At 41.3% G+C, this 27,300-nt stretch overlaps 2 protein-coding genes across 30 annotated transcripts in view; one reads left to right on the top strand and one right to left on the bottom strand.

The window, feature by feature from the left end:
- Positions 1 to 24: 24 nt before the first annotated feature.
- Positions 25 to 22,857, bottom strand: acbd5a (acyl-CoA binding domain containing 5a). Of its 7 annotated transcripts, none has more exons than XM_088642792.1 (14): positions 22,759 to 22,857; positions 21,569 to 21,655; positions 15,557 to 15,677; positions 11,562 to 11,634; positions 11,365 to 11,482; positions 10,406 to 10,438; positions 9,698 to 9,850; positions 8,921 to 9,142; positions 8,192 to 8,286; positions 7,588 to 7,819; positions 6,204 to 6,403; positions 4,135 to 4,185; positions 3,399 to 3,508; positions 25 to 2,650 (listed from the first exon to the last, which is right to left on the bottom strand). In XM_088642792.1, the coding sequence occupies exons 1-14, from the start codon at positions 22,805 to 22,807 to the stop codon at positions 2,641 to 2,643; spliced, it is 1,554 nt and encodes a 517-aa protein (XP_088498918.1). In that variant the 5' UTR covers positions 22,808 to 22,857; the 3' UTR covers positions 25 to 2,640. The 7 variants fall into 7 exon arrangements, with proteins under 7 accessions (XP_088498918.1, XP_088498922.1, XP_088498920.1 ...); XM_088642796.1 differs by lacking the exon at positions 22,759 to 22,857 and adding an exon at positions 22,566 to 22,736; XM_088642794.1 differs by lacking the exon at positions 22,759 to 22,857 and adding an exon at positions 22,097 to 22,211.
- Positions 22,858 to 22,897: 40 nt separating this feature from the next.
- abi1a (abl interactor 1a) overlaps positions 22,898 to 27,300 on the top strand; it is a 58,636-nt gene continuing 54,233 nt past the window's right edge. For 10 of the 23 annotated variants that reach the window (XM_088642780.1, XM_088642779.1, XM_088642778.1 and 7 more), the window contains exon 1: positions 22,898 to 23,148. In XM_088642780.1, coding sequence (XP_088498906.1) covers positions 23,032 to 23,148 — 117 coding nt within the window. In that variant the 5' untranslated portion in view covers positions 22,898 to 23,031. The remainder of the gene's footprint in view (positions 23,149 to 27,300) is intronic. The other 13 variants (XM_088642774.1, XM_088642784.1, XM_088642783.1 and 10 more) reach the window with 5 other exon arrangements.

The raw sequence follows: 27,300 nt of genomic DNA, 5'->3' as shown, positions 1-27,300 counted from the left end.
TGACACATAACATAACAATATTGATATTTTGTGAAAACTTTATTCATGCTTCAGATAGTATTAACATTTTCATGCTGAAAGCTGTCCATTCGTGGCCAGAAAAAGAAACAAAACACTTAAAGCCTTATTAGTTTAAACTTCATAGAAAGGAAGTACAGTATTTTAACAAAAAGACAGCTCTAGAACTGTAAAACTAGTTCTGTTGCTAATGTATGCTTTACATTGAGATTAAATTAATAGAGGTTTTCTATATCCTTAGGTATACCAAGAGAATGCAATTAAAATATTGCACTTTATTTTACATCTCTACAGTCTGAACTGTACAGCTATTATCAACACTAATAGACAAGTTACATTAAAAAGAAAAATAATCAATAAATTATATTACGTAAATATAAGCTACAATTCAAATGGGGATGCACATTTAGAATTGTTGAAATCTAGACATAATCCTCTATAATGCACCATTCAGGACATTTATATGGATCCTTGGTTTTCAGTGCTGCAAACTTTTTTTTTAAGAGTAGGAAACAGAGGTATGATCCATTTAAATCTATATGCTCAAAATGTCTTAGTTAAGTGGATCTTCATCTTAACTTAGCCACTGAAGTTCGGTGTAGACGTATATCCACCAGGAAGATGTCAGAATTGAAAAGCACGTAATGAAGGATGCATATGCAGCAGGAACTCATACACCATGTAGTGAAAAGCCAAGGAAGAGCACAGTCCTTCCAGGATGTTAGTCAACATGCTTCTGCTATCCACTGAAAATAATCAAAGAAACTCAACAATTGGCCTTGGACCTCTCTGTACATGATTCATCCTCTTTTATTCTGGCCCGTGATCTATTTTAGGATACATGCAACCATCCTTTTCATGGCCAGAACAAGAAACGCATCTACCTTCTAAAGCATTTGCATGTCTCTGTGAGGATCCCCGTAGAAAAGGCCCATTGATCGGGTCAAGAGGAGACAGAGACCATTGGAATGCAGAAAGGCTCAAGCAACAAACACAATGCATTACACAGGTATTTGGCAAGATCTACTTACTGAAAAGGACAGAGATATTAGTAGAAAACCGAGTAAGGCTTAGGATTCAAATGGTTATGTGAAAGAAAACTTTAAAATCAAGACTCAGTCATGAGCTACACATTAACAGATGTTTTCGTTTTACTCTCATACACAACAAGCACACAGGGGTAATTGAGAAACGTCTGTTAATATAGCCATGACTTTGGGATGTGGGAGGAAACCAAAGTACCTGGAGCAAACCCGCAGAAACACAGCCCAGTCTGTATCTAAACCAGAACTCGAGAGGTGTGAGACAGCAGCAATAAGCCCCAGTTTAACTGTGCCATTAAACTGTTATACTGTTAATTGTTTTGTTTAGTTTACTAGCTGTTTTAGTCTTTCTGTATGTCCTCACATTTATCAATAAATTAATATCAACAGCTTTTCAGATTGAGGGGAGAGTTAAGAGCAGCAGCTACATAGATAAATGATATGCAAAAAACTAGCCATTAGCTGTTTGTCCAATCAGAATACAAGAGGAGAGTGAACCTCTAACAGCTCCTCACTCCAGCTTTTAGCTCTCATGAAGTTGCCAGTCATGTACCAGTCTTTCACAAGGGTGAAACAATGATGGCTATTTTGACTTCATGTGTATATATCGGTATGCATCACGCACACATCCATTCTTTACGATCACATTAGAGGGTGGAGGTGTGGATTACCCCAGCTGCACTGCCATCAGTGCACGCCCAGACAGTAACAATACATTTACAAAAAAATTAAAGTAACAATTAACCATCGTGATAGAAATTTCTTAACTACACCTAATGCATCCAAAGTTAATCAGATGCTGCCATCATACGCTCATAGTGACCCTTCCTATATCTTTAACTTTAGCATACTTTGAGGTAAATTAATAAGTCATTATTGGTGATTAATACAGATATATTATCACCCAATTTAATTTAATCAACTTAATCAAACATATTTGACCACAGTATTGAACCTCATATATACTATAACCAGAGCTGAATAAAAGAGGATGATGTGTGGCTTCCACTGCAGTACAGCCACACAGCAGAGAGCTACAGGAAAGTTCATGATCAATTAAAAAAAAATAAAACCTTTAACAATGGAATTCAATCATAATGCCCTTTACATCCGACAAAGGAGACATAATTCTGCCAGCATGCTTCCAAGTGATAATTGTACGTTTCAACTTAAAATATTTTTAAAATAAACAAAAACCGTTTACTACATTAAAACCATTACATACAATTAAACCCCACACAGCCAAGTTCGTTCCTTCACGTTAGTCATGTGCGGTATTTGACCAATGAAAGATTATTGTATTTTTACCAGTCATCACATTAAGAGCTTGCATGATTATTTATAAATTGTAATGCAATACATTCAGATCTTCTTTTAATCTTTAAAAGATTAAATTCATTTCTAGTAACAGTAAATCAGTAAATCCTAAGAATGTTGCCGCTTGTTTCTAGTAGTGCCTCTTCGTAGTGCAAAAGCAGGAATTATATCGTTAGACAATAGAGAACAGTGGAGGACAAGTGTCCACGGACAGACCTCGAGCACTCTCAGTGTATGGGTCTTCTGTCACAAAACATCCCAGTTAATGTTTTCTGAAAGAAAAACAAAACATCAGATCGGCAGTTCCCGAGAGCTCTCTCAATGCGTTCTTGCATTGTCTCATCGCCATAAACCACACTGGAACTCGAAGGAGTTATATGATAAACCACAAATTCAAACAGAAGATAAGCGAGTCGGGTCAAACCCACACACGGCTATTCATCCATCCATTTTCTAACCGGTTCTTCCAGTTCAGGGCTGTGGGGGAGCTGGAGTGTATCCCAGCAAGCAACGGGAGCAAGGCAGGATTCACCCTGGACAGGACGCGAGCCCATCGCAATGCAGACACACACTCACACTCACACCGAGGGCCAATTTTCCTATAAGCCAATTAACCTACCAGTATGGTCTTTGGACTGTAGGAGGAAACCTATGCAAACATGAGGGGAACATACAAACTCCACGCTGACAGCCCACTCAGATCTGGCATTGAACCCAGGGCCAAAGCGCTGCATGGCAATGAAGTACGGGCAAAGCTCATGCACCAACTTGAATGTAAGACACACCCACAAACATGTGTTGGATTCGTTATGAAATGATCCATCCAAATGCGGAATTAGACCACAAACGTCTTACACTATGCATGTCTGTTTTTGTTCAAGCATCCCGCCAGTCAAAGGACTCCACCGTGGGGTACTGAAGGAGCTCAAGGGGTTTGTTCACTGCACTGTGTTCTCAGTGTTGCGGTCTTCTCCCCTAGCAAGGTGCTGAGCCCCGTAGTGTTGAAAAAACTGTGATTACCTTCTCCGTCGCTGGAGATAGCGACGCACGAGCCACTGGACGATGAAAGGCCAGACTACCGCGAGCGCGAGTGTGCCAGGAGAGATGTCAAAAGGCCACCAGGAAGGCTTCTGGAAGAACAGCACCCCGGTTATCCCCCAGAGAGAAGCCACCCAGGTACCGTACATCTCCACCCTGGGCGAGCGCCAGCAGACGCGCACACACCTCAGATGTGAGCAAGCGGGTTCGGGAAACAGCCGAGATTGAAAACAGCTTCCACGGTTACAAGAGTAATTCTGATGGCCTTCATTTTGTTTCCTTGTATTTAATGCTAATTTAAACTCACACAGTGGAACAATTTAACTGATTTTACACATATGGTAAAAATAAACCGACAAAGATAGGAACACAGCTGTAGTGCTCTACACTAACAATAAAACAACCTTTATTTATAAACTACAGGAAAAGAACTACATATGTAAAGAGCAAAGCGTTTAATTTAAAGCTAATGGTTAACAATGCTAATATAGGTTAATAAATGCTACAGTAAATACACACTTTGTGCTGAATTTTGAAAACATAAAAGGATCCATTGTGTTTAAATGGACTTCCAGTTCATAATGCAGCCCAGGTCTATTTTCAGATACAAAGTTTGCTGGCAGTATGCTACAAAATCGCATTCCAATAAATTAAGATTATTAGCCTGAAACAAAGAAGCCATTAAGAGATCTGAAGTACAGAAGGTCTGATGTCTTACCTTGTTAACTGGAGGAGGTGGGTAATTAGCTTGTAAAGACAATGATCTTGCCTGAAAAGCACAGAACAGATAAACCCAATAAATGGAGAAACACAAAGTCAGCAAAGCGACATGTTTGAAACCTAAAAAGGCACAAACTCTGCTCAAGAAGCATGTGCGTGATCCCAGTGGGTGCTGTGTGCCTTAGATCATGTTAGATCACAAGCTGGTATTCCCTGTGTGCCCACAGGTAAGAAAGCAGCCACCTGCTTGTTTGGCTAACCTCAACGTGCACAGTGTATGTTGAGCTCAGGGACCACATTCTCCAGGGACTCTTAATGGAACTGCTGGTTAAGAGAAAAGGCTTTACTGAACTAAAGCAAAAGAAACGATACTGTGTTAAAGGGCAATACGTGTTGCATTTAACTGTGGATGATATATGCTCGAGAAGAAGTACTTCAATTCAAGATCTAACAATCAGTACAACTTTCTGTCGTATTGCTGTTTGTTATGATAAGGCTTGCAGCATAAAGATTATTTCTCACTCAAACAGATCAAACATCACGACTGCAGGAAACAAGCTTTTCACTGCTCTTCCGGCAATATACAAGAGACACGCCACACCCTTGAAACCAACAGCAGTCCATGAAACATCTTCAAAAGACAGGGCTACAAAAGAACACAAACTTTCCAGTGCTGGAATATTTACCATAACAAAATAAAAGCCCTGTTATGTAAAAGACTTCAGAATGTGTGATGCTACAGTATGTTTCTTGGAACCTTGCAAATTATTTGTTAAATTTGTTAAAAGTGTTTAAAACATTTTATAAATCTTGTATCCTCCTGTTATTATTAAACTCACTTTAATGTGTCTGAAAGCAATTAAGTCTTAGCCCAGAAATATTATTTTTATTTAGATTAATAAGAAGCAAATGTAGCCCCCCACAATCCTTTGTCAATGAAGGCCCCATCCCTCTCTTTGAAAAAGGATACACCACAAAAAAATTTCAAGCAAGTTTTCAGTGGCTTTTAATTCCAGTGGCAGCAGTCATGTGATTCCATAATTTAAAGCCCGCATTTCAGAAAACGTTTGCAGGACTAGAGATTAATCATGATTTGAGCTACACAATCACAAAAAATGGTCTTCAATTACAATTATTGTAGGAGTTCAGCCAAATAATAACTTGACAATATGGCAAAGAATCTGATTGTGATTTCTGTGTCAGTGCTGGTTCCAAATTAATCAAAAGCAGCGTCCACTTAATTCTGTTCACAGGCTCAGTGTATGCTACAATGGCCCGGATGCATACCTACCTTCTCCATCTTGAACTCAACTTTGCAAACTCATCTCTTTTTCTTTCCTTCTTCTGTGCCCCTCTCTATTTTTCTTTCTCTTATCTCCACACCCACTCCCCCCTCTTCCTCTGCTATGAACCCGTCTGTCTCTGTTCCTCGTGACCCTTCCTTCTCCTGCTCCCACCAGACTTCTTCTGTGCTGGAGTACAAAATGTCCTGCCCAGACTACTGTTACGCCCTCCTGGCTGACCTCCCTGCTACAGCCTAGAGCACGTCCACACCCTACGTCTCTAGAACTCTGCAAGCTTGCCTTGTTTCTTTCTCTTCCTTTCTTTTTCTCGACTAGCTTCGTTAATCCAGTTCTTCCTCAGGCTCCCTACTGCCTCGTGACTTTAAACCCAAGTCTTTGCCTACACTGGTCTCTTCCTCGGCTCTCCCTAGACCTCATCCATTCTCTCTGCCTCTCCTCTTCCACTCTTCCACCAGGCTCTTTGTCCCTCTTCTCTGGTCTCCTCCTTCCAGAACCTTCTCATCCTCCACCCTCGCTCCATGGTGGTGGAATGAACCACCCACACAAATCACAGCAGGCTCCGTCCCGGACCACTTTTCCGCCTCTGCTCGAGATTTCAGCTCTTTGGAGCGCCCCCTGTGTGATGTTCATGCTTTCAGTTACCGCATCATCCAGGTGGGGCTGCGCACTGGTGGTGGTGGAGGGGATCCCCATTACCCAAAAAGCGCTTTGAACCCCGTGGCCAGAAAAGCGCTAGAGAAGTGTAAAGAATCACTCTTATTACCTGAGAGGCCGCGAGTGCCTCCAGCGTGTGCAATCTCTGCAGGACGCTCTGCATGTCTTCCTGCAGCTTGTTGAGAGTGGCTGCGATCTGCTCATTCAAGCTGCTTCGGGTGTTGCTGTCCGTCCCCCACCGCTCCCCGTCCCCTCCGCCGCCCTGCAGGCCTCCCTGGGCCCCTCCTCCTGCTGCTGGCAGCCTGAAACCTGATCCCAGAACAGCCGTCACCGACGGGGCGGACCGGCAACATGGGCCGCGCAGATTCCGATGGCGGGGAATCTCAACTCAATGAACACTAGTGTTGCCAAAGTAAGAGCTCATGGGAATGGGTGGAACCTCCTAGCTATTGCTTCATTTAGGATTCAAGTGGCACTCAAAACCTGTCTCGGAAAGGTTCTCCCATTGTGTGCGTGAACATCAAAAATATGTCTGTTTCATTTCAATATCTTTGTGTACCAAAAAGGAGCAGCTTACTTGCTCTCCTGTGATGATTAATTCAGGATTCACCAAGAAACATTTTTCCATGCTCTTCAGATAAGAGAAACCGAGGAGGAACCAAAAAATATACTGGCACTCAACTAATACATAAATCCGAGCCTCTTGTTTGAAATACTATTATAGCGCATTTTGGAGTATGAATCTTATTGTGTATAAAAAATACGAGACTTTTTGGAAAAAGAGATTCATATTAAAATATCTATATTTGAGATCATTCTCCTGTGAGCTCCACGAACAACACTCGCTAAACTGATTTTCTATTGGTTTTCAAGATGTTTCTAGGTTTATTAAAATTTATATTAAAAATAAAATTGTGTTAACACAGCACCTAATCAGTTAAACTGATTAGAATACAATTGCTCCGCGTTTTGCATTTATCAGGGATTGTTTTCAGATTCACCAGGCAAGAGTAGCAGAGCAAAATGCAAAACAGAAACTAGAAATTGTTGACTTCGGACATCAATTAACCTTAACAGCCCCTCAGCCCTCAGAGAAAAGCTTCATGACCACGAGGAGAACATGCGACAGCATCACTCTTCCATCTGCAAACACCATCCGTAAATACCACCTCTATTAAAATACATTCGATTCGAGCTTCATCCTCTGGGGGAAATTTGTCTTATGTCACAGCCCAATACATTACCAACAGAAGACATCACAATCGTGTTACAGGAGATACTCATCATATATACATACATCTGCACATTGGTGGTGGTGGAGGGGAGTCCCCATTACCTGTAAAGCGCTTTGAGTGGAGTGTCCAGAAAAGCGCTATATAAGTGTAAGCAATTATTATTATTATTATTATTATTATTATTATATATGACATGTATGGCCGTTTGCAATCTGTCATTTTACAAAGTCAATAAATTAAAGGAATAATGAACTGTACCTCTTCCTTTCCTGGGTCCTGAAGTGTCAGAGCGTTCGGCACTCAATCTGTCTCTCTGCGGTGGGTTTCCACCGTCTTTCCCATCCTCCCCCCCGTGTCTGACACCCTCAGCGCCTTCCTGCAGACAGCCCCTTTGGGGCTCCCCTCCCAGCACCGGCTCTGTCCTCGCCAGGAAGGGAGCGTGACTCCATTCACCAGTCTCCAGGGAGAGGTTCACGAGAACCTCGGGGTTCTGGAAAAATAACAACAGACGAGATAAAAAAGAAATCCGATTGTATTTTTTATATCCAGTGTTAGGTGATTAGTGGTGTTGCTGACCCCAGTTTGTCCACTACTTCTTCAGCCCGCAGGTGAGCAATGAGAACTGATTGACTAATCAAGTTTTCCCAATTACGTTTTCAATGGTAGGTTTTCCGAACATCAGACATGTCTGCTGAGGGATGGTGAGGCACTTTTACCACACACACACAAAATTATGTGCCACTCTGTAGACACTTTACTGAACTGAGTCTCACGAATATTATTGTGGATATGATTATTGGTATTCAGACCTCTATTACCAGTAAAACGTCCCATTTTCGAATAAACATGCTGTGTATCTTACCTCTTCTTGACCAAACTGCTCCATAGAATCGCAGTACACCTCACTGTCCGAGTCACTTGGCAGGTGATGCAAGCTAGACACATCCTCACTGTGATCTGAGGAGTACAGCACAATATTATAAAGAGAACATGAACATCCACTCAGCTCTGTTCAAATTATAAAAGAAATCTGTTAGAGAGAAAAAAGATTTAAAGTCACATTTAAAATATCTTTAATATTTTATTTGATACTACATACAACATACTATGTGATGTTACTAAATAGTCTGAGTAACAGGCGAGTGTAGCCATAGCATGGAGGCACTCTGGAATATTATAATCTACAATATAGGACAAGGATGATTATATAACAGGGAAAAATAATCAAATGAAATTTTTTTGAAAACCAAACTCCAAGCTAATTATCAGATCTCTCCTTTGTATGGTCTCAGGTATTTTCATTTTTTCCCCAACTAGAAAAAAACTCTCATACTCTGAAGATCAAATTTTAAACGCATCAGTTTTTAACAGGACCAGAGACTAGAATACAGTAATGAGAGAAAATGGTCCCCTTTTTAGAGCACAGTTCACTACATCCTATGTTGACGGTAAGGATGTGCAGTAAAGGTAATTCCACAGAGTATTAAAAATGTCTTGTTTCAATTAAGATATCTAACCCTATCCTTGAAGCTCACAGAAATTATAACAGAGGAGTTGGATGACTACAACCGATCGCATTCAGGTGGCTTACCCTGGAGGTGACCATTAACCCTGTGGTGCTGGTTTGACTCCAGTTTCTGGGTTGTGCCGGTCAGCTTCTCTTCCGAGTCCTCAGCGCTCAACGGGGTCTTCTGACCATCGATCTCCTTCACCGCAGACGGGACATCATGTTCCATGTCGGCACGCAAGACATTCTCCTTTCCCGAAGCCCCCTCGGTCGTTTTCCTCTGGTCCGAAACGCCTTTCACCGAGTCTGAGTGAAATCGAAAGGAAGATCGCGCACTTAAGTGTTAAATGGAAAAGTCGATGCTTATCTTCTTGGTAAGCTAAAGGGTTTTTGTGATAAACACTGCTTGTTTTTTCAAGGTTTCGGAAATTCTAATAATCACTGAATAACTAATACGTAAACCGAAATTAAATTAAATCTCTTTTGAGAAATGTTCCCATACATTTTTCAGTAAAACCTAATCTCTAGTTTCCATTTTAAAGCAGAGAGAGAATATCACTGAAGGATCTCATCTTTGAATGCTTTAGTTTGTTGGTATTGAACACTGTTTCTTTTTTCAGTAACTGCAGTTTTGGGACATTCCAATACAAGGAATATTAGTTTATATTATCTCCTACACCGGGTATACTTTAAGAACCATACAATCTTGGATTTGATTTGTAATGTTCCTGTGAACCAAAAAATCTTACAGATGTTCACAACAACAAGAAACAGCAGCAGAATGCACGTCTTTATTCTGAGCGGTTTTGTGTGGGAATGCTGAAATCTCTGTTGCGTTTGACTCTTGAAGATCCTCCGTACCTTTTTCAGTCTCCTTTTGTTGTTCTTCTTCCTCCTCTTCCTCCTCCTCCTCCTCGTTTTTATCACTCTCGGACTCAGCTCCGCTGTCACTGCTGTCCATCCTGCCGTTCACTGCAATGCTCTTTGGCGTCGATGTCAACATATTCCCAAAACCTGAGAGCAACCATGGTATGGAACAGAGTTGTGCAAAGCAGCCCTTCTAAAACAGCCCTTTACTCCTTCTAACGCCTCCTTACTGCAGAAGACGTAGAAACGGACACCGAAAGGCATTGGACGGCATCAAAACGATTAGTGCAAACATTAGCTGGTGGACAAAGGAAGGGATGAGAGAAAAACCTGGGGAAGACTACATGACAAACTTGACCTCTGTACGGAACTCACATATTCATCTATGGACCATGTTTATGTACGCTCCATATTAAATACTGAACATAGTTCGATGTCCAGGAGTAGCCAAGATTTGTAAAACATCAGTTACTCCTCCGATGTGCATTAACATTTTCTGATCCAGTTTAGGCCACAGCTTATATAACCACACACTGATACTTCTGTACTTTGTGTTCATCTTCAGACGCTGGTCATACACAGAACTAACAGGAACAGTGGCGCTACAAAGCAATGGTTTTGTACAGAGCTCACTAAGCCACGGACACTAACGGGAGCCGGACACTAATGAAGATGGCAGAGACCACACAAGAACACACTTGCCTTCCAGTGACCTAGCAAATTTTTCCAATCGGGCTGAGCAAGAAACAGAAGCAAACAATAATTAGATTAATGCTGATGAATGCATTAGCAGGAAAACCTTTCATGCTTTTCACCCCAGTTCAAAAGCTACTCCTCTTCTTCTATCCTTTCCCCAAATTCTAAGTAAAACAACTAAAAAAAAAACCCTACACTACACTTCTGTCAACTCTGCACTTTCAAAACTTATAATCCGAAGATCAAGCAGACATTTTTGCTCTGCAAGAAAATATATATTCATTTCTAAATTTGAGTTTAGGGCAATGTTATCTCGCTTGCAGAAGAGTCGGTTTAATTTCCAAAAACAATCATTGTATAAGGAAATTTTGCATATCCCCCTCAAATATTGAGGTATTCTTAAATATTTTTACCAGTTATGCAAATTCTGAAGTTTTTAAAAAATACAACAGTGAGCAGTGAGAATTGTCTAAAAACAGGAAAAATGTTATGTTAATGTACTGTGCTGTTTTACATGTGGGGGAAGCAAACTGAAGAGCAGACTATTGTTTAGCTACAAAGAAAAGACAATGAAAAGTTTGGCATGGTATTTTCTACGAAGGTTCAATTTATACACGATACAGTAGTTTAATAATCTATGTCCTGTAAACATTTCCAAAATAAGTAAAAATCACAGAGATGATTTCCTTATTAAGGGCATACATGATGGTCACTAATCTGTTTTGAAAATGCAATTTTTTTAGGCAGTTCTGCCTAGACTTCATAGGTGATGAATATCAAAGATTTTGATAATCTATCTCAATAACCTTCAGGAAAAATTGATACATTATGCATACTGCTACCCTATGAATAAACTTATATTATTTTGATAAAGGGATGGCTAACTAACTCCTGCATCACCATGCACAAACTCTCAGCTTGATCTTACAGAATTTCCCTCGGTGTAGCTACATGTGGTCAGTCACCTGAGGTCAGGTCAGATACTTGGGTGATCATCTTCTTGTCCTCCACTATTTCGTAGAACGGTCCCAAAACGCGTAGCAGTTCCTCCACTTTCTCCGTCATTGGCATTGTCTCCAGGATCTGAATTTTAAACAGGAATAGTGGTTTTTCTGTGTTTTGTTCGAATGAGTAAACATAAAATTATTGCAATGGACTGTACCTTTTTCATCTCTTCAACGTACGCAGTCATCGCTTCATCCTTGGACATGCTGCCTAAAGACTTCCAAGCATCCCTTTAGAAAAATATAACACAAGTCGGCTTTTATTAATATTCTTTTAAAATCATAATGAGTATGGTAGCTTCACCAGTTTGACATTCTAGACTAAAGGCTGTGAAACTCCTTCCAGTTATCTCTGTGACTCACAGCTCACTCATTATGTAGGGAATTATGACACATGCTTGATAGTTACCTTCATAAATAACAGTGGACTGTAAAAAGTAGTAGTATGTTTTTCATGCTACCTTTGTTTAGAAAACGTCTGTGCAACAGTTCCAAATTCAATGCTCAAACATGAAACAGTAAAAATAGTGGCTTGAAATATTTATCCTAGTGCTCTAGTCACATGCAAGAACTCACAAAATTATTTTGTACAATGTTTAACATGTCTATCAAAAACTGTAGGCAAGAAAGCCTTTTCCTTTGCTTTAATGCTTATGAAGGCATTTCTCTAACTAGGTTCAGAAAATAAAAAAAACGTATACATATGACATAAACAGTGGTGTGAAAAAGTGTTTGCCCCCTTCCTGATTTCTTTTTTTTTGCATGTGTGTCACACTGAAATGTTTCAGATCATCAAACAAATTGAAATATTAGACAAAGATAACACAAGTAAACACAAAATGCAGTTTTTAAATGAAGGTTTTTATTATTAAGGGAAAAAAAAATCCAAACCTACATTTTTGTAGCTATTGTACATTAACCGCTTTTTTAAGGTCATGCCACAACATCTCAATCGGATTCAGGTCAGGACTTTGACTAGGCCACTCCAAAATCTTCATTTTGTTTTTCTTAAGCCATTCAGAGGTGGACTTGCTGGTGTGTTTTGGATCATTGTCCTGCTGCAGAACTCAAGTGCGCTTCAGCTTGAGGTCACGAACAGATGGCCGGACATTCTCCTTCAGGATTTTTTGGTAGACAGTAGAATTCATGGTTCCATTTACCACAGCAAGTCTTCCAGGTCCTGAAGCAGCAAAACAGCCCCAGACCATCACACTACCACCACCATATTTTACTGTTGGTATGATGTTCCTTTTCTGAAATGCTGTGTTACTTTTACGCCAGATGTAATGGGACACACACCTTCCAAAAAGTTCAACTTTTGTCTCGTCAGTCCACAGAGTATTTTCCCAGAAGTCTTGGGGATCATCAAGATGTTTTCTGTCAAAACTGAGACGAGCCTTTATGTTCTTTTTTCTCAGCAGTGGTTTTCGTCTTGGAACTCTGTCATGCAGGCCATTTTTGCCCAGTCTCTTTCTTATGGTGGAGTCATGAACACTGACCTTAACTGAGGCAAGTGAAGCCTGCAGTTCTTTGGATGTTGTTGTGGGGTTTTTTGTGACCTCTTGGATGAGTCATCGCTGCGCTCTTGGGGTAATTTTGGTCGGCCGGCGACTCCTGGGAAGGTTCACCACTGTTCCATGTTTTCGCCATTTGTGGATAATGGCTCTCACTGTGGTTCGCTGGAGTCCCAAAGCTAGAGAAATGGCTTTATAACCTTTTCCAGACTGATAAATCTCAATTACTCTGTTTCTCATTTGTTCCTGAATTTGTTTGGATTGCAGCATGATGTCTAGCTTTTGAGGATCTTTTGGTCTACTTCACTTTGTCAGGCAGGTCCTATTTAAGTGATTTCTTGATTGAGAACAGGTGTGGCAGTAATCAGGCCTGGGTGTGGCTAGAGAAATTGAACTCAGCTTTCCAAAGATGTGTGAACCACAGTTGATTTATGTTTTAACAGGGGGGGGGCAATAACTTTTTCACACAGGGCCATGTAGGTTTGGATTTTTTTTTCCCTTAATAATAAAAACCTTCATTTAAAAACTGCATTTTGTGTTTACTTGTGTTATCTTTGTCTAATATTTCAATTTGTTTGATGATCTGAAACATTTCAGTAAACACTGTAAATGACTGGTTTCTAATAAGGGGAAGCCTTTCAGCCCATTAAGCCAATGTAGCAAAATATCACAAAACATTACACAAATCACACATCTTTATTGTCTGCTTACAATAAAGAGAATCAAATATATGATTCAAGTGAAGTGCTGTTTCTCTCAGTTTAAGGCAATTGAACTATGAATTATTTAGCAGCTGCTTCTTGCTCCTTAGAATTCTTATGTGGTGATATATCATCTCATTGGAGAAAGGTTTTCTCAGGTCACTGTCCAAGTACTATAACAACCACGCAGCATTCCAACATGCCTGGAATTTCTGCTGCCCTTTCACAGACAGCATGGGAACACATGTCAACTCAGAGATGATATAATGGGAACTGGAATCACCGTGTTACACTGATTTATCCCTATGATCACAATTATTGCTCTCATCAATTTGACGGCTTATAACCCGTTCACAAAATAGATTTATATACCCGATGCGAGATTTATTTTCACGTCTCAGTTCACAGATATGAACGCTGTGCCCTTACACAGGACGGAATGAGGAAGTGGGCATGACGACGGAGTCTGCCGACACTTTCCAGCCATTACATTTTTAACATTTTGGTCCGGGGCAGGGCGTCCACTGTAAGAAAGGCACGTCCCTTGCCACCAGCACCACAAACTTGCGCCCAGGTGCCCAGGGTCTGCGTTTGCTGAAAATTCCCACCCTGCCCTTGGAGTCACAATCAGTCCCAGTTAGTCAACTAGTGTCATGACTCAGACTCGAACCTGTTACGCCTAGATCGTAGAGCTCTCCCTCCCACTGGGGACGCACGATCAATCCTGGGCACAGGGGACTAATGTCACGATACAGACTCAAACCTGTTGTGACGCCTTGTTCCTAGAGCTCTCCCTCCCATTGGGGACGCACGATCAATCCTGGACACAGGGGACTAATGTCACGATACAGACTCGAACCCATGACGCCTAGATCATAGAGCTCTCCCTCCCATTGGGGACGCACGATCAATCCTGGGCACAGGGGACTAATATCACAAAACAGACTCGAACCCATGACACCTAGATCATAGAACTCTCCCTCCCATTGGGGACGCACGATGACCCATCACGAATCAGACCCGCAATGCCTGGATCTTGGTGCTCAACCTTAGACACAGGTGACTGTCCTCAGCAGATGAACCACCCGGAGGCTCTGGAACTATGTTTCTGCAGAAGAACCTCGAAGACACTGACGGGACACAAAACCCTTTAAGGTTTCTGAAAGGCTGTGGGGGGTCTGGAAAAAGCTACCCAGCCATGCTGATGAAGCCAATAACATTGGTCCTTTCAAGAAATAGCCGGACAAGGTAATTGGATCAATTAGCTATTGGCAATAAACGAACTCGATTGGCCAAAGGGCCCCTCTCATTTGTTGTCTTTATCTTCCAAACTCCAAAAATAACAAAAGCCAAAGCGGCCTTAATTTTACTGAACACATATTCTATTCCATTCAATACTGTGACATGGCATCATCTGAAGGAATTCCAGTGGCATAATCTGACACTTCCCCCAGGAGGCAGAAGTTTTTCAATGGGATATAGGCAACACACAGTGCCACGTTTATTATCTGGGCATCCTTCCACATCTTCCTACAATTATTTCCCACAGCGGCTTCTATTCAGACAACACTTGTTTACTATTCTTTGGAGCTCTGGTAAGCCCGGCCAGGCTACCAGCTGTTCTTGTGCGACACAATTTTCAATTTGTAGAACAGTTTCCAAACACACCCCGTCAATGAGCCGCAGTGAATGGAGCTTGGTCTCGCTGCGCCAAGTGGAAGAATCCTTGCGATGCCTGTGACTGCTGGGTTTTTCACCTCGACTGCTTTGGCCCCATTTTTTAACAAACAAATTATTTGTATGTAAACGGAAGGGTAAAACAAATCTTGAATGATAACGCAGTTCAGGATATATACAATTACATAGCTCTTGAATGTCGCTGTGTACTGCAGTCTAACAAGGACAAAAAATAACTGGTGTTCTGAAAATCCACTTTACCATTTGTATTTACCGATTGGATCCCAGAAGCCAGGCCGGGGGATGTTACAGGGACCTTGTGTAGCTTGCTTATAATAACTATAAAACTTCAGCATCATTTCGTTGGATGGCTGAAAAGAACCTGTTCAAAGACAAAAAAAAAATACAGCAAATGATACAGCATGCAGACATCCAAGATCTGAAAAATGATCCAATTCAATTTCAAAGTTCAATTCTGTCTTAGTAGGAACCCAGATGCTAAATTCTCACCGGTAGCTGTTTTATTTACTCTAAAACTTCAGTTATGACATTTTGCTCGTACAGCTTCATAGCACACGGATGAACATGACAGTCACAAACGGTAACCTCAGACAAGCAAGCCATAATCACTCAAAACTAAAACAGTCACCGCTGAAATAATTTTCTGTGTTCTTGTTGTATTATACTTATACAACTCAGTACAAAGGTGCACAGTAGGAATTATTTAAATTGGATAATATTTCAAAGAGATTCCTCCTGTGAGCGTGCCTAACTTGTTAGAATATTTTTAAACAGCGTCAGAAGTGAGACGCAAATGTAAATCTTCCGTACAACTTTAAAAATAATATAGCACCCTTCCAAGGGTAGAGTTTTTGAATCTGAGAAAATAATCAAACAATGACCCAGACTTGGATAAAATGAACTTACAAAAACATGGGATTCGGAGGAGCATGCAAAAACTGTTGATGTGCCAAAGGAGATACAGTACGTATGACAAGTAATAAAGATAAACGCAAGGTCATGCTGGGGTTAGGAACACATGTTACAAATGTCAGAGGGGATGCACACATTGACTTAGTTCCGCTCTCAATTCGGAGTTACTGTACAAGTTAATAGAGACTACATTATGTTAAGGTTATAGAATGCACTAGTTGGACTTCATTTAGAATAAATGCTAATTGTGTGCAATTCTGGGCAAGATATATAAAAAGGATACTGCACTCTCAGAAAGACTTCCAAAATCATTATGGTGGCTCCCTTGGGTCTAAAGGCAGTGTCACATATAGAATCTGACTCCCTTCAGCCTTGAGCAAAGAGGATTGTTCAAAGTATTCAAAGTCCTAAGAGATATTGACAAACAGGTTACATTCATGAATGGAAAAGGGAAGAGAGGACAAGTAGAAATTGTGAGGAAGAGTGCTTAGGAGGGTAAACTGCGAGGTTGTGGGAGTCTGGAACACACTACCCTTACCAAGCTGTTGAGAGATTCCCTGGGATCCTTCCAAACAGACTCGAGATCCTTGGATTAATGAGCAACATGTCTCACATAGTAATTTTCATCTATTAAATACTCAATTGCTTAAAATAGAAGATACATACTTAAAACCGTGCCCTTTTAGGAGTTACACATGTTTTTGCACATTTTGGTTTTTGTTTTAGAAGCTACATAACACCCAGAAAATTATGCATATGGCAAGTTATCCAGACAGCTGGCTTGATCAGTAATGGAGAACACACCACGCAACACAAGTACCAGGTCCCTGCGATCGCTGCAGAACACAGCAGTGCCATCAGTCCCTGGAGAAATTTTCCTCGTGAGAGTTAGGGAAAACTAGAGCTCAAGCATGAAACTGCATGAACCAAATATTCACAGCACATTTACAGGTAGGAGCTAATAAACTCTTCACGGTGGTAATTCTATACAGCGGCTACAACAGGCATCACCTTCCATACTTATCAGTTTCAAACAAATAATCAAATGCTCATTATTCCCTCATTTAGCTTTACTGACATATCAGGTGACCTGCAAATGTTATTCCAACAATGAAATAACTGACATTTTGAATTTGACAAGTCTTGACTCTTGCTAATTCAAGCACACTTTTAAAACTTATGCTTTTTTTTGCCAAATTGGAATTTGCTTATTATTTAAAGACCTGACAGATGACAATCGTTTATTCAACTAGCTTGATCAGGTGAGAAAACATTCTAATTCATCATAAAGACTGGACCAAGAGGCTCACACCGATGTTACAGAGAAAACAAAAGAGTGAAAGAAAGAGAAGGACAATAAAAAAACATGAGCCCCTCCAAATCCCCTTGTGTTATTTAACAGGTGCGAGAGTCAGACGGAAGAGGTACAACTGAAAGCGTTCTCAGACTAAATGTGGGGAGCCTCAGCTTACTCTGCAGATTGTCCCAGTCACTGGCCACGGCACTTTCAAATGGCATGAACCTAAAGACAGCCGTTGATATTGGAAGGTTCAAATTGAAAACAAATTGCAAGTACTTCATCTTAAGGGCGGCACTGTGGCGCAGTGGTTAGCAGCACTGGGGCCCTGGCTTCAGTTTTGGGAACTCAGAATTAAGAGAGAAGATCACTTTATTGGCCCTGTACAATTTCTTGTATGAGGAATTTGTCTTTTCGCATACCCCAGCTTGCCTTCCATGAGACACACAGACAGGGAGAGAGAAGCTTGGGGTCAGAGCGCGGGGTCAGCCATTTATACAGCATCCCTGGAGTAGTTGGGTTTAAGGGCCTTGCTCAGAGTAGGATTCCTCTGCCAGGAGGAAAAAATAAATCACATGACAGAATAGCATAAGACAGGACTGACCAGCCCCCGTGTTGAAAAGGCACAATCCTTTCGATCTTCCAAGTCTCCTTTAAATCAGCCACGAGTAATGACCTGAAACATGGGCAAGCTTCGACAAATTCAGTAAGTTAGGAACCGGCAACTTTTCAGCCACAGGCGCAGATCCTTCGCCACAGAGCCACCACACCACCATGTTTGCATGGGTTTCCTCTGGGCGCTCCGGTTTCCTCTCACAGTCCAAAGACATACCAGCAGGTTAACTGGCTTCTGGGGAAATAGGTCCTGGTGCAAGGGTGTGCGTATTTGTGCCTGCCCTGTGACGGACCAGTGTCCCATTCAGGGGGGCGGAACACCCTGCCTTGGGCCCGTCGCTCGCCAAGACGGGCTCCAGCTACCCCCGTGACCCTGAATTGTATAAAGCACTTACCAAATGGATGTATAGACTAAATCTTAAATTGAAAGATGGCACAATAAATTATGACGAGGGGAAAGTATTTTCCTAACTAGTGTCCATCAGCTATGTAGATAATAATAATAATAATAATAATAATAATAATAATAATAATAATAATAATAATAATAATTGCTTACATTTATATAACGCTTTTCTGGACACTCCACTCAAAGCTCTTTACAGGTAATGGGGACTCCCCTCCACCAGTGTGCAGCCCCAGTGCAGTGCCGTTACACCCCTACTCTTTTCGAGAAGCGCCCTGGGATTTTTAATGACCACAGAGAGTCAGGACCTCGGTTTTACGTCTCATCCGAAGGACGGTGCCTGTTTACAGTGTCCCTGTCACTATACTGGGGCATTAGGACCCACATGAGCCGCAGGGTGAGTGCCCCCTGCTGGCCCCACTAACACCTCTTCCAGCAGCAACCTTAGTTTTTCCCAGGAGGTCTCCCATCCAGGTACTGACCAGGCTCACACCTGCTTAGCTTCAGTGGGTTGCCAGTTGTGAGTTGCAGGGTGATATGGCTGCTGATGATGTGTTTGGTAAGGGGTGCCAGTGGGAAAAAATAAATCACATGACAGAATAGCATGAGACAGGACTGACCAGCCCCCGTGTTGAAAAGGCACAATCTTTTCGATCGAGCTTCGACAAATTCAGTAAATTTAATAGATCGTTTGGTTCAGTGAAGTCAGTAAAGGTCAACTGTGATCTCCGAGAGCTTCAGGATGTTTGGCATTTTCAGTTCAAATGATTACTTAACGGATAAAGTTTACCTGCTAATGGAAATGAAACAAAATTGTTCCAAGTGTTAAAAAGAGCAGGTTTTAAGGGCGACCCAGAAAACTCTGGTGGCTTGTCGCTCTGCAGAACTAGGTACTGAAAGACATCAGAATTCCCCAAAACTGCTTTATAAGCCCTGTAAAACATCACCATGGTCCTTAATGTGGAGTGCAAACATTTGAACTAGTATAACCTAAAGAAACCTGAATCAAGCCTAATAAGAGTAGAAACAAAACCTACATTTAAGCGTGCATTTTCTTAATATAAATTATGAACATTAAAGCACTATTCCACTAGATGTCTAGATATTTACAAAATGTGACCTGCTCCTCACATGATCTTTCCTGAAGCATTTTGCACAAGTTACTCAGGGAGAAGTTCAAAGTATCATTTATTACACAGCATACAGTTTTAGTAGTGCTGTTATTAGTTTTATTAGTATATTTGTTTTATTAATGCTTAGAAAAAGGTCAAGTTTATAGAAAGCCTACTGAATTCTGTGTAAACAAAACTGAAGATTAGTCATTAAAGATAAAGTGCATCCTGTGAAGTGTAAGATGGTCATCACATATAAGTAGATAAGAGACTTATCTTTTGACTGAGCAATACTGCTAACACACATGAAGAAGACCGTATGGACCAGTGATTGAAACCCGATGGACTTTTAAAGGGTGTGCAACAAACTATCTTATTATTAACAGAAGTAGTATATTCACTCTGTAGTTGTGTAAGTAATAGCAACATCATATGAGAGATTTTATAAACAACATGAATCCTAAATGCAACTTTTTGGAAGTATACAGTGATTCACCATATCAAACGCTGTAGATAAAACAATCGAGAAGGCTGCAGAAATGTGATTTTGATCCAACGTGATTATAATATCCTTGAGAACCTTTAAGATTGCAATCACACCCTGAAAGAAAACAGGCTGTGTATCTGCTAAAAGAAAACTGTGTCTAAAAAGAGCTGAACTGTTTGCGAGCAATTTTTCACATGTTCTTAGAAAGGCAGGGAAAAATGAATACAGATCTACAGCAGTCAAGAGTCTGATTTAACAGCCTCTTCAAAACAGAGACAGAACAAGGGACTATTCTGAGTCTGTTAGGATTACAAGGAGTTGGAATAAATGAAACAGCAGAGTAGATATTAAATGAGTGTCTAATTTGATCAGAACTGGTTCGATACCCTTGTGATCAGAGGTCTTATCACTGTCAGTCTTCCAAGTTCAGTTTGTATTGACTCAGTAACTTGCTGCATAATAAAAATGAAGGGACTCTGGAACTTGACCACAACAGATTAAACCAAATCAGCCTTGTAGTTAAAAATTGACCTAGAAAACACGCAACCATATCAGTATAAATGAGATGTTAAGTGACTGAATTAAATGTGTTTTTCGTTGTCATAACAGTATTTTGGCAGTAACTAAATTGACTTATCCTTCATAATTTTAATTAACTTCCAAAGCTTTCTGGGATAGCGTAAGAGGTCTAAGAATATATTATTGTAATGTTTTAGAGCTTTTACTAGCTTTTGTGGACTTTTTTCTAACTTGCAGGAAAGATAATAGTTATTTTCTGAAGAGGCCCTGGCATTGAACACTCTCGCACAGGGACAGGCCAGGGGCTCTTGCGATTTTGTTACTCAAATCAGCATCACGAGTGGTGAAATGTGATAATGTTGTTGATTATATTGCTAAAACAATCTTTGAAAAGATAACCAAGCGTCTTCTACCGATGGGATGAAATACATGGGTGTTCCAGTTGAGTAAAACGAAATTGAATAGATATATATATAAAACTGTATCCACCAAATTACCACGTTTACCGCATGGAACCCCAGTTAAAGCCAAGACAATGTTATCGAGCAGCAAAGACAGGGGCACTGTAATATAATATTTGGGAGAAAGATCCAATTTGAGTAGAACTTTCCTCTGAACAGGTAGCTGCATCCACTGCCTTTCAAATGAAATGCTTACAAGACAGGAATGGGTCAACACAGTAACTTATTGTAATTTCAGCACCCAAAGGACCCGTTACTACTTGTTTACAGTAAACTTCAGTTTACTTCATCTATAATGCCTTAAATGAAAGACAGATTTTCTTTTCTGCAGACACACGGCTACCAACAAAAACTAACACAAAGTCCGGCTGGATCAAGGTGCTATTATCCAGAAGTAATTTGAAGGTAGTCTCGTGTAATAAAACAGAAATCGAAGCACTTACCATTTTGCGGTAAACTCTGAATTACTTTCACTGCAGCATCAAATCGTTGCTCGTGGATTGGTTTTTCATCCGCCATTATGACAGAGGCTGCAAAAGAGTCAGCGACAAATCTTTAAACCTGGGGATTACAAATATGAACTGGAGCAGCTCACCAGCTGCATATGAGATTAAAGTGTACTTTTGAGTACCGACAGTCTTCAGAAAAGAACGACGTATTTGTTAAACGGTTTTATAACTAAATCGAATAATTACATGGTTAGTTACTGCACTGATCAACTCAACATTTCAAAGTTTCATTAAGCTTTTAAAAAGGAGAATTAAATATTAAACACTCGGCACACAGACGTAAACAGTATTTGCCGAACAGGTCATTCCTCTCGTGACATAGGGCTAAATTGTTACAAGAGTTCAAAATTACAAAGAACAAATTTGCACAGACTTAGATACGTCCACACCTCAAAATTCGTATACCTGACATACCCTTGTATATTAAATAGTTAAAATACTAGATAAACATGATGTACCTACTGTAAATACGTTGACTTCTCAAATACGTCTCTAAATAGGAACCAACACAAATCTGACATTAGCGCTACGTCCAGGGGATTTGTAGTTTTTTAAGGCCGCGGGCGAGTGTACCAGAAAACAGAGTTCAGTCAAATTGACTGCAAAAACCACAATGCAGTATTAAATAGAGTGTTTTGTGGGAATTGTAGTAATAAATATAGAGGATATTTTAATAACTTAACAGCCTTAATAAAGTATCAAGTCTCAATCTATGCATAATATTTTTACATAATTGCGTGTGACAGGATTTAAGATTTCTGGAAATGTATTAATTTTCTTACATGCGTCTAAAGAACAATTTATATTTTTTTCACGATATTTAGACAAGCATAAAATATCCATCATTTTAAATGTCTGATAACGTATTAAAATAATTAAAATCAAGCTTAGTTCTAAGAATACACTCTGAGATTACGTATAACATACATACATATACGAGTCACATCTTTTTCACCGACGTTCAGCGGATAGAGAGGAAGAACAGTTCAAATAGTTAAAGACATTTATCACGTTAAAGCAGGGGTGGCGGGAAAGAGAGAATATCTTCTGTCATCTACGCAAAGCGTAAAAGTTAACCGTCTATATCAGCAATGGCTTTCCAGTCTCTCTCAACGTATACATACACGCGCGAAATGTGTCTTTTCCCACACTTGATAGCGACAGTGTCATCATCGAGGTTTCGCTTCAAGACTACAGGTCCCAGCGTGCACCTCTGCGGGTTCCTGCGTCTCCCTGCTGCGGCGGTGCTCGTGTGCGCGAGCCCGGCTGGTGAAAGGTCGCGGTGGCGAAAGCGAGGCCAGGAATCCCACAATACCAGGCGGAGGAGCAGCTTTCTGGGGCAGAGCTTGTGGGTTCGATCAAAGGGAAGGAGAAGAAGAAATGCAGAGAGATGTAAGATGGCAGAGCTGCAGATGTTGTTAGAGGAAGAAATTCCAGCCGGCAAAAGAGCTCTGGTGGAGAGCTACCAGAACCTCACCAGGGTCGCTGATTACTGTGAAAACAATTATGTTCAGGTAAGAAAGGGAAAAAAAAAAGAAAGCGATGTAATTCCGAGATGCGAAGTGGATGCCTCGGCTTTTTTTTCTTTCCCCGTGGAAGTGTGGGGAACCGGAGACAGGAAATGTGAATGTTGCAGCGAAACTCGAAGGGATTAAACCGGGGTTTCAAAATCTTTTCGAAAATACCCCCCCGATGTGGCCCGTCTTTAAAGTTGTCTGCGTTTTTACCGACAGCGGCTCGTCCCTTATCGGCAGGGAAACGGCAGATCTTGTTCCCATTCATTTCCACCGTTTCGCGATCAGTCTGGTTCGCTAGTCCGGAGGGTGTGTCTTTTCCTTATCTTGTTATATTTCGACTGGAGGCTCTTGATTTAAATCCAGGAATGGCTCATTCGCCGACGGGGAAACGCATGTAGAGTTTAAATACGTGTAACGTTTTGGATCTCGTTTGAGAAACTTTTATTTGAGGGAATGGAGAGGCTCACGCGGTCTTCCGTTTTCGATTCTTTTCTGCACTAGTAGCCCGCATTTCTCCAGTAAATAATACACACAAACTTGAGACGTGAAGTGTACGATGTTTTTTTTGTCCAGCTATCCGTAGTTATGTATGGAAAAGAGAACCACTCTTTTCTGATTAGCGTGACTGTTTACTGTTAAATAGGCTGCTGTGTACAGCCGATCTTCTGGTTTAATACCTTTAGTGCATTAATGTGATGTAAACGCACCCCACGCTGCCAGGTACATTAGGTAATGCTGGTAATCTCCTCCTAAATTGCACCTTATTTGCCGACTCTTGCCCAATCGTTTTTAACACCACGGCGCCCCCGCTTTCTAGTAGCTGAAATTTGCCAATTTATTTTTCAACGTGAAGACTAACGGCGTGACCGCCACACAGGCGTATACAGTATGCGACGAAATCGGACTTCAAAAACTGAAGATTGACGTCTTGTGTATTCCTACGCCCAAATTGTGGTTTGGCATCTCTGGCGAAATGTCTTGGTTCAATAGTGTTATTATTGGGGGGAAAACGAAATGTAAGGTGTTAGTTAGCACGCGTTTTGCCTTTGGGTGTTTGAGGTGCTCCGGTTTTCATCGTCTTGAAGAGTAAACTGCCGATATAGTTCGCTATCAGTTGTAGGAGAACATGCCTTCATATGTGCCAGTGTCGACATGTAACCTGGAGGTAGCCGTGCTCCGTCACTGCTGGGGAAACTTGTTTCCAGGACGTGGCTGGCGGACGGCAGCTGCTTGTCCTGCATTCTTGAAATGGTCGAATCTGGCCGCTTGCTGGACGTGCTTTCCTTTCTGTAGCTTCTTCAAGCAGTTGAAGGTTTATTTCTTGCGTGCTGATAGTTGTCTAAACACGTTCACCTCGAAATATTTAAAGCAACCCTGATCTTAGGTAATGTATGTCGATACTGTATGACTGCTTAAAGCTTGCAAGGGGTATAGTATGAACTTTTTCAAAACAGATTTCACAGGTGCACGTCAAAGAATGTATTCTTCAGTGATTTCAGGAGTACTTGCGAAATTGAACAACTCATTGGTCCCCTTTATGCACTATACCCCCAGAATATTAGATTTTGCACTGTGAGCCCAGTGTTTTGAGTGATTCTATACGTTTTATGCTGGAAACTTCTCACTTTGCCTTTTAATGACTGATTTTGATAGACTACCTCCCAGCTATTTTATTGAGAAAATATTAATACGTTAAATAAAGCCTTTAGTTTTAAGCAAAGCCTGTGTTGCCCTTTAACACACTGTGTTACTACTTCACATTAGCTGTTTGTTGTTAGTCGTCTGTGTGCAGTGTAAAAAGTGTCTGGGGGAGAGATTTTCTTAAAGTAACTGAAACCCTCATTTAGTGTTTGATTTTGGCTCCATTTTTTTTCTTGTCTGATTTTCAAAGCTTCTCGTCAGTGGATTATAGTCAGCTGGCAGCCTAGCCTTAAATGCAGGTTCTTAAAATACCGTTTTGAGGAAAATAAAAAACAGAAGTAGGTTAGGTTTGTGGTTAAACACTCTTTCATAGTCGGGGCAGTACAATAGATAGATGTCATTATGGATATGGCCAGGATGTTTGATCGCATGAACTGCAAAAGTGTTTTGTGGGTTTGATAGCTTACAAGCCTTTTAGGTGTGTCTGTCACAAGGCCAAAGGCCACTTCAGAGAAATATTTGACTTGCTGCTTTTGAATAACTCTTGAATGGATTTGGGATTAATTTGTTCAGCACCAGACTTTTCTTTTTCTCCTTTGTGGGCCCATTTAAATGAAAATTTGCTTCTTTGAACTAAGATGACGAGCGATGCAGCGACATCGTTATCCAGCGTCTGTCAGGGAAGCACGCGCATGTTCTCCAAATGAAAGGATTGATAATGGTCAAGGGTTTTCCTGTGCAGTTTAAAACGCAAGACACCTGATCTGTTCTATTGACATTCCAACTTTGCCTCTGCCATCAATAGGCCCTTTGTGCCTGCGAGATTACAGACAAGACGGTCCAAGAACTTCGACTGTTTTGTTTTAGCGAGGAAAAGCAAGTGTTGCCACATACAGCCGAATACCTAGATGGGCAGAATTAGTAAGGAAATGCAATGAGGAGGTTTTGGAGGCTTAATAATGCACCGTTTGACAGGCATGCTGTTTTTGTTTGTGAAAACTCCGTAGATGTGACTAATTGGTGTAGCTGTTTGTGGGGTTTTCGAGGTAGTGTTTCTGAACTCTTAACCACAAGTCCAAGGCGTGGCTGTGTTCTGTCGAGAACTGCCTAAGTGAACCGTCCTCGCTGAGCAAAGTGGCTCACCGTGTTTCCCACACACTGATACGTACTGCCGAGTGTGATCTCTAGATCATCTGCAATAGCAATGCAGATTTTTCTCTCTTTAAAAAAAAAAAGGCTTTTTTTTCAGCCAAGCCTGAACCTGCGGCGAAGCTGGGGATGCGCTGCCTTTTTTTTTTTTTTTTAAAGCGGTAGAACTGCTTCTTTTGAAGTAGCGGCAGGCTGTCGAACCCGAAAGAGCCTTTATGTAGCGGACCGCTGAAAGGCAGCAAGGTGTTCATCACTCAGCCAGCTGCGCGACTTCTCCTTCCACCCCCCCCCCCCCCGAGCGCTGGTTTCGGAATGGCTCAGAAGTTTGAACGCCCTCTGCCCGGAGCTGATCTGCTGCTTGGTGATCTGCACTGCCGGCCATGCCTGTGAGCTCCTCTCACTCCTCTCACTCGAAACTGTGACCAGCCCGGGGCAGGCCTGCTGCGCTCTGCAAGCGGACATGCTGCTGCTTGCAGAACCTTACTGAGCATATTTTCCCTCCTCTGTGGTATCGAAGACAAATGGTTTCGCGGCCGCGTAACCAGACAAGCCGCAACAGATGGAGGGAGCTGGTCCACGTAGTCAGTTACGAGGACAGCGATTGTCCCACTTAAATGCTTGAGAATCTCACCGGGCGTGAGACCGGTCATTGCTGTTTCCTTGAGCCTGGCAGACGAGAGTTTTTTTTATTTTTTTACTCTATAGGGAGATTGTTGATGAACATCCTATTTCTGCCACAGTGAATTTCATGGCAGCACTTTCTGTCTAGATAACCAACCTGTCTAGTGATGATGTTGGCACGAGAGCAAAAATGTTCTCTCTGCTGAGCCGGGAGAATTTCGTTCAGCCGTTTGTGATTTTCGGCGTGCTTGACCGATGCTCTTTAATGTGTGGTCGGTGTGTGTGTGTGTGTGTGGGGGGAACTAGTAGTTAATTGTGATGTAGTCAAACTACCAAAACAAAAATCATATCAAGGACAGACCCGAGAAAGTGTTTTCGTGGAAGGTCAGGCAGGTTATAAGGAGTCTGACCCCTTCACCATTCCCCGAGAGAAGCAAAGTCTGACATTTTCTCAATTCAGATTCAATTGTTGTCTTTACGTGTTTCAATACTTGGTGTTCGTCGTTAATCTTCTGTGTGTAGTGCCATAAGTGTGTCTGGAGGAGAGATTTGGTTTGAAATGAATGAAACCCTCATCTGGTGTCTAATGTTGGCTCAGTCTTCCTGGTCTAATTTCAAGGCTTCTGGTCAGTGGATAATAGTAGATAATAGTCTACTGGCAGCCTAGCTTTGAATGCAGGTTCTTAACATACCAGCTAAAGAATTACACAAATCTTCTTCCGAAAATTGTGTACTCTG

This window comes from Lepisosteus platostomus, chromosome 8 (assembly GCF_059453375.1).
Source record: "Lepisosteus platostomus isolate fLepPlt1 chromosome 8, fLepPlt1.hap1, whole genome shotgun sequence".
Lineage (NCBI taxonomy): Eukaryota > Metazoa > Chordata > Actinopteri > Semionotiformes > Lepisosteidae > Lepisosteus > Lepisosteus platostomus.
The sequence above is the reverse complement of the archived record's forward strand: the minus strand, read 5'-3'. Positions and strand labels throughout refer to the sequence as shown.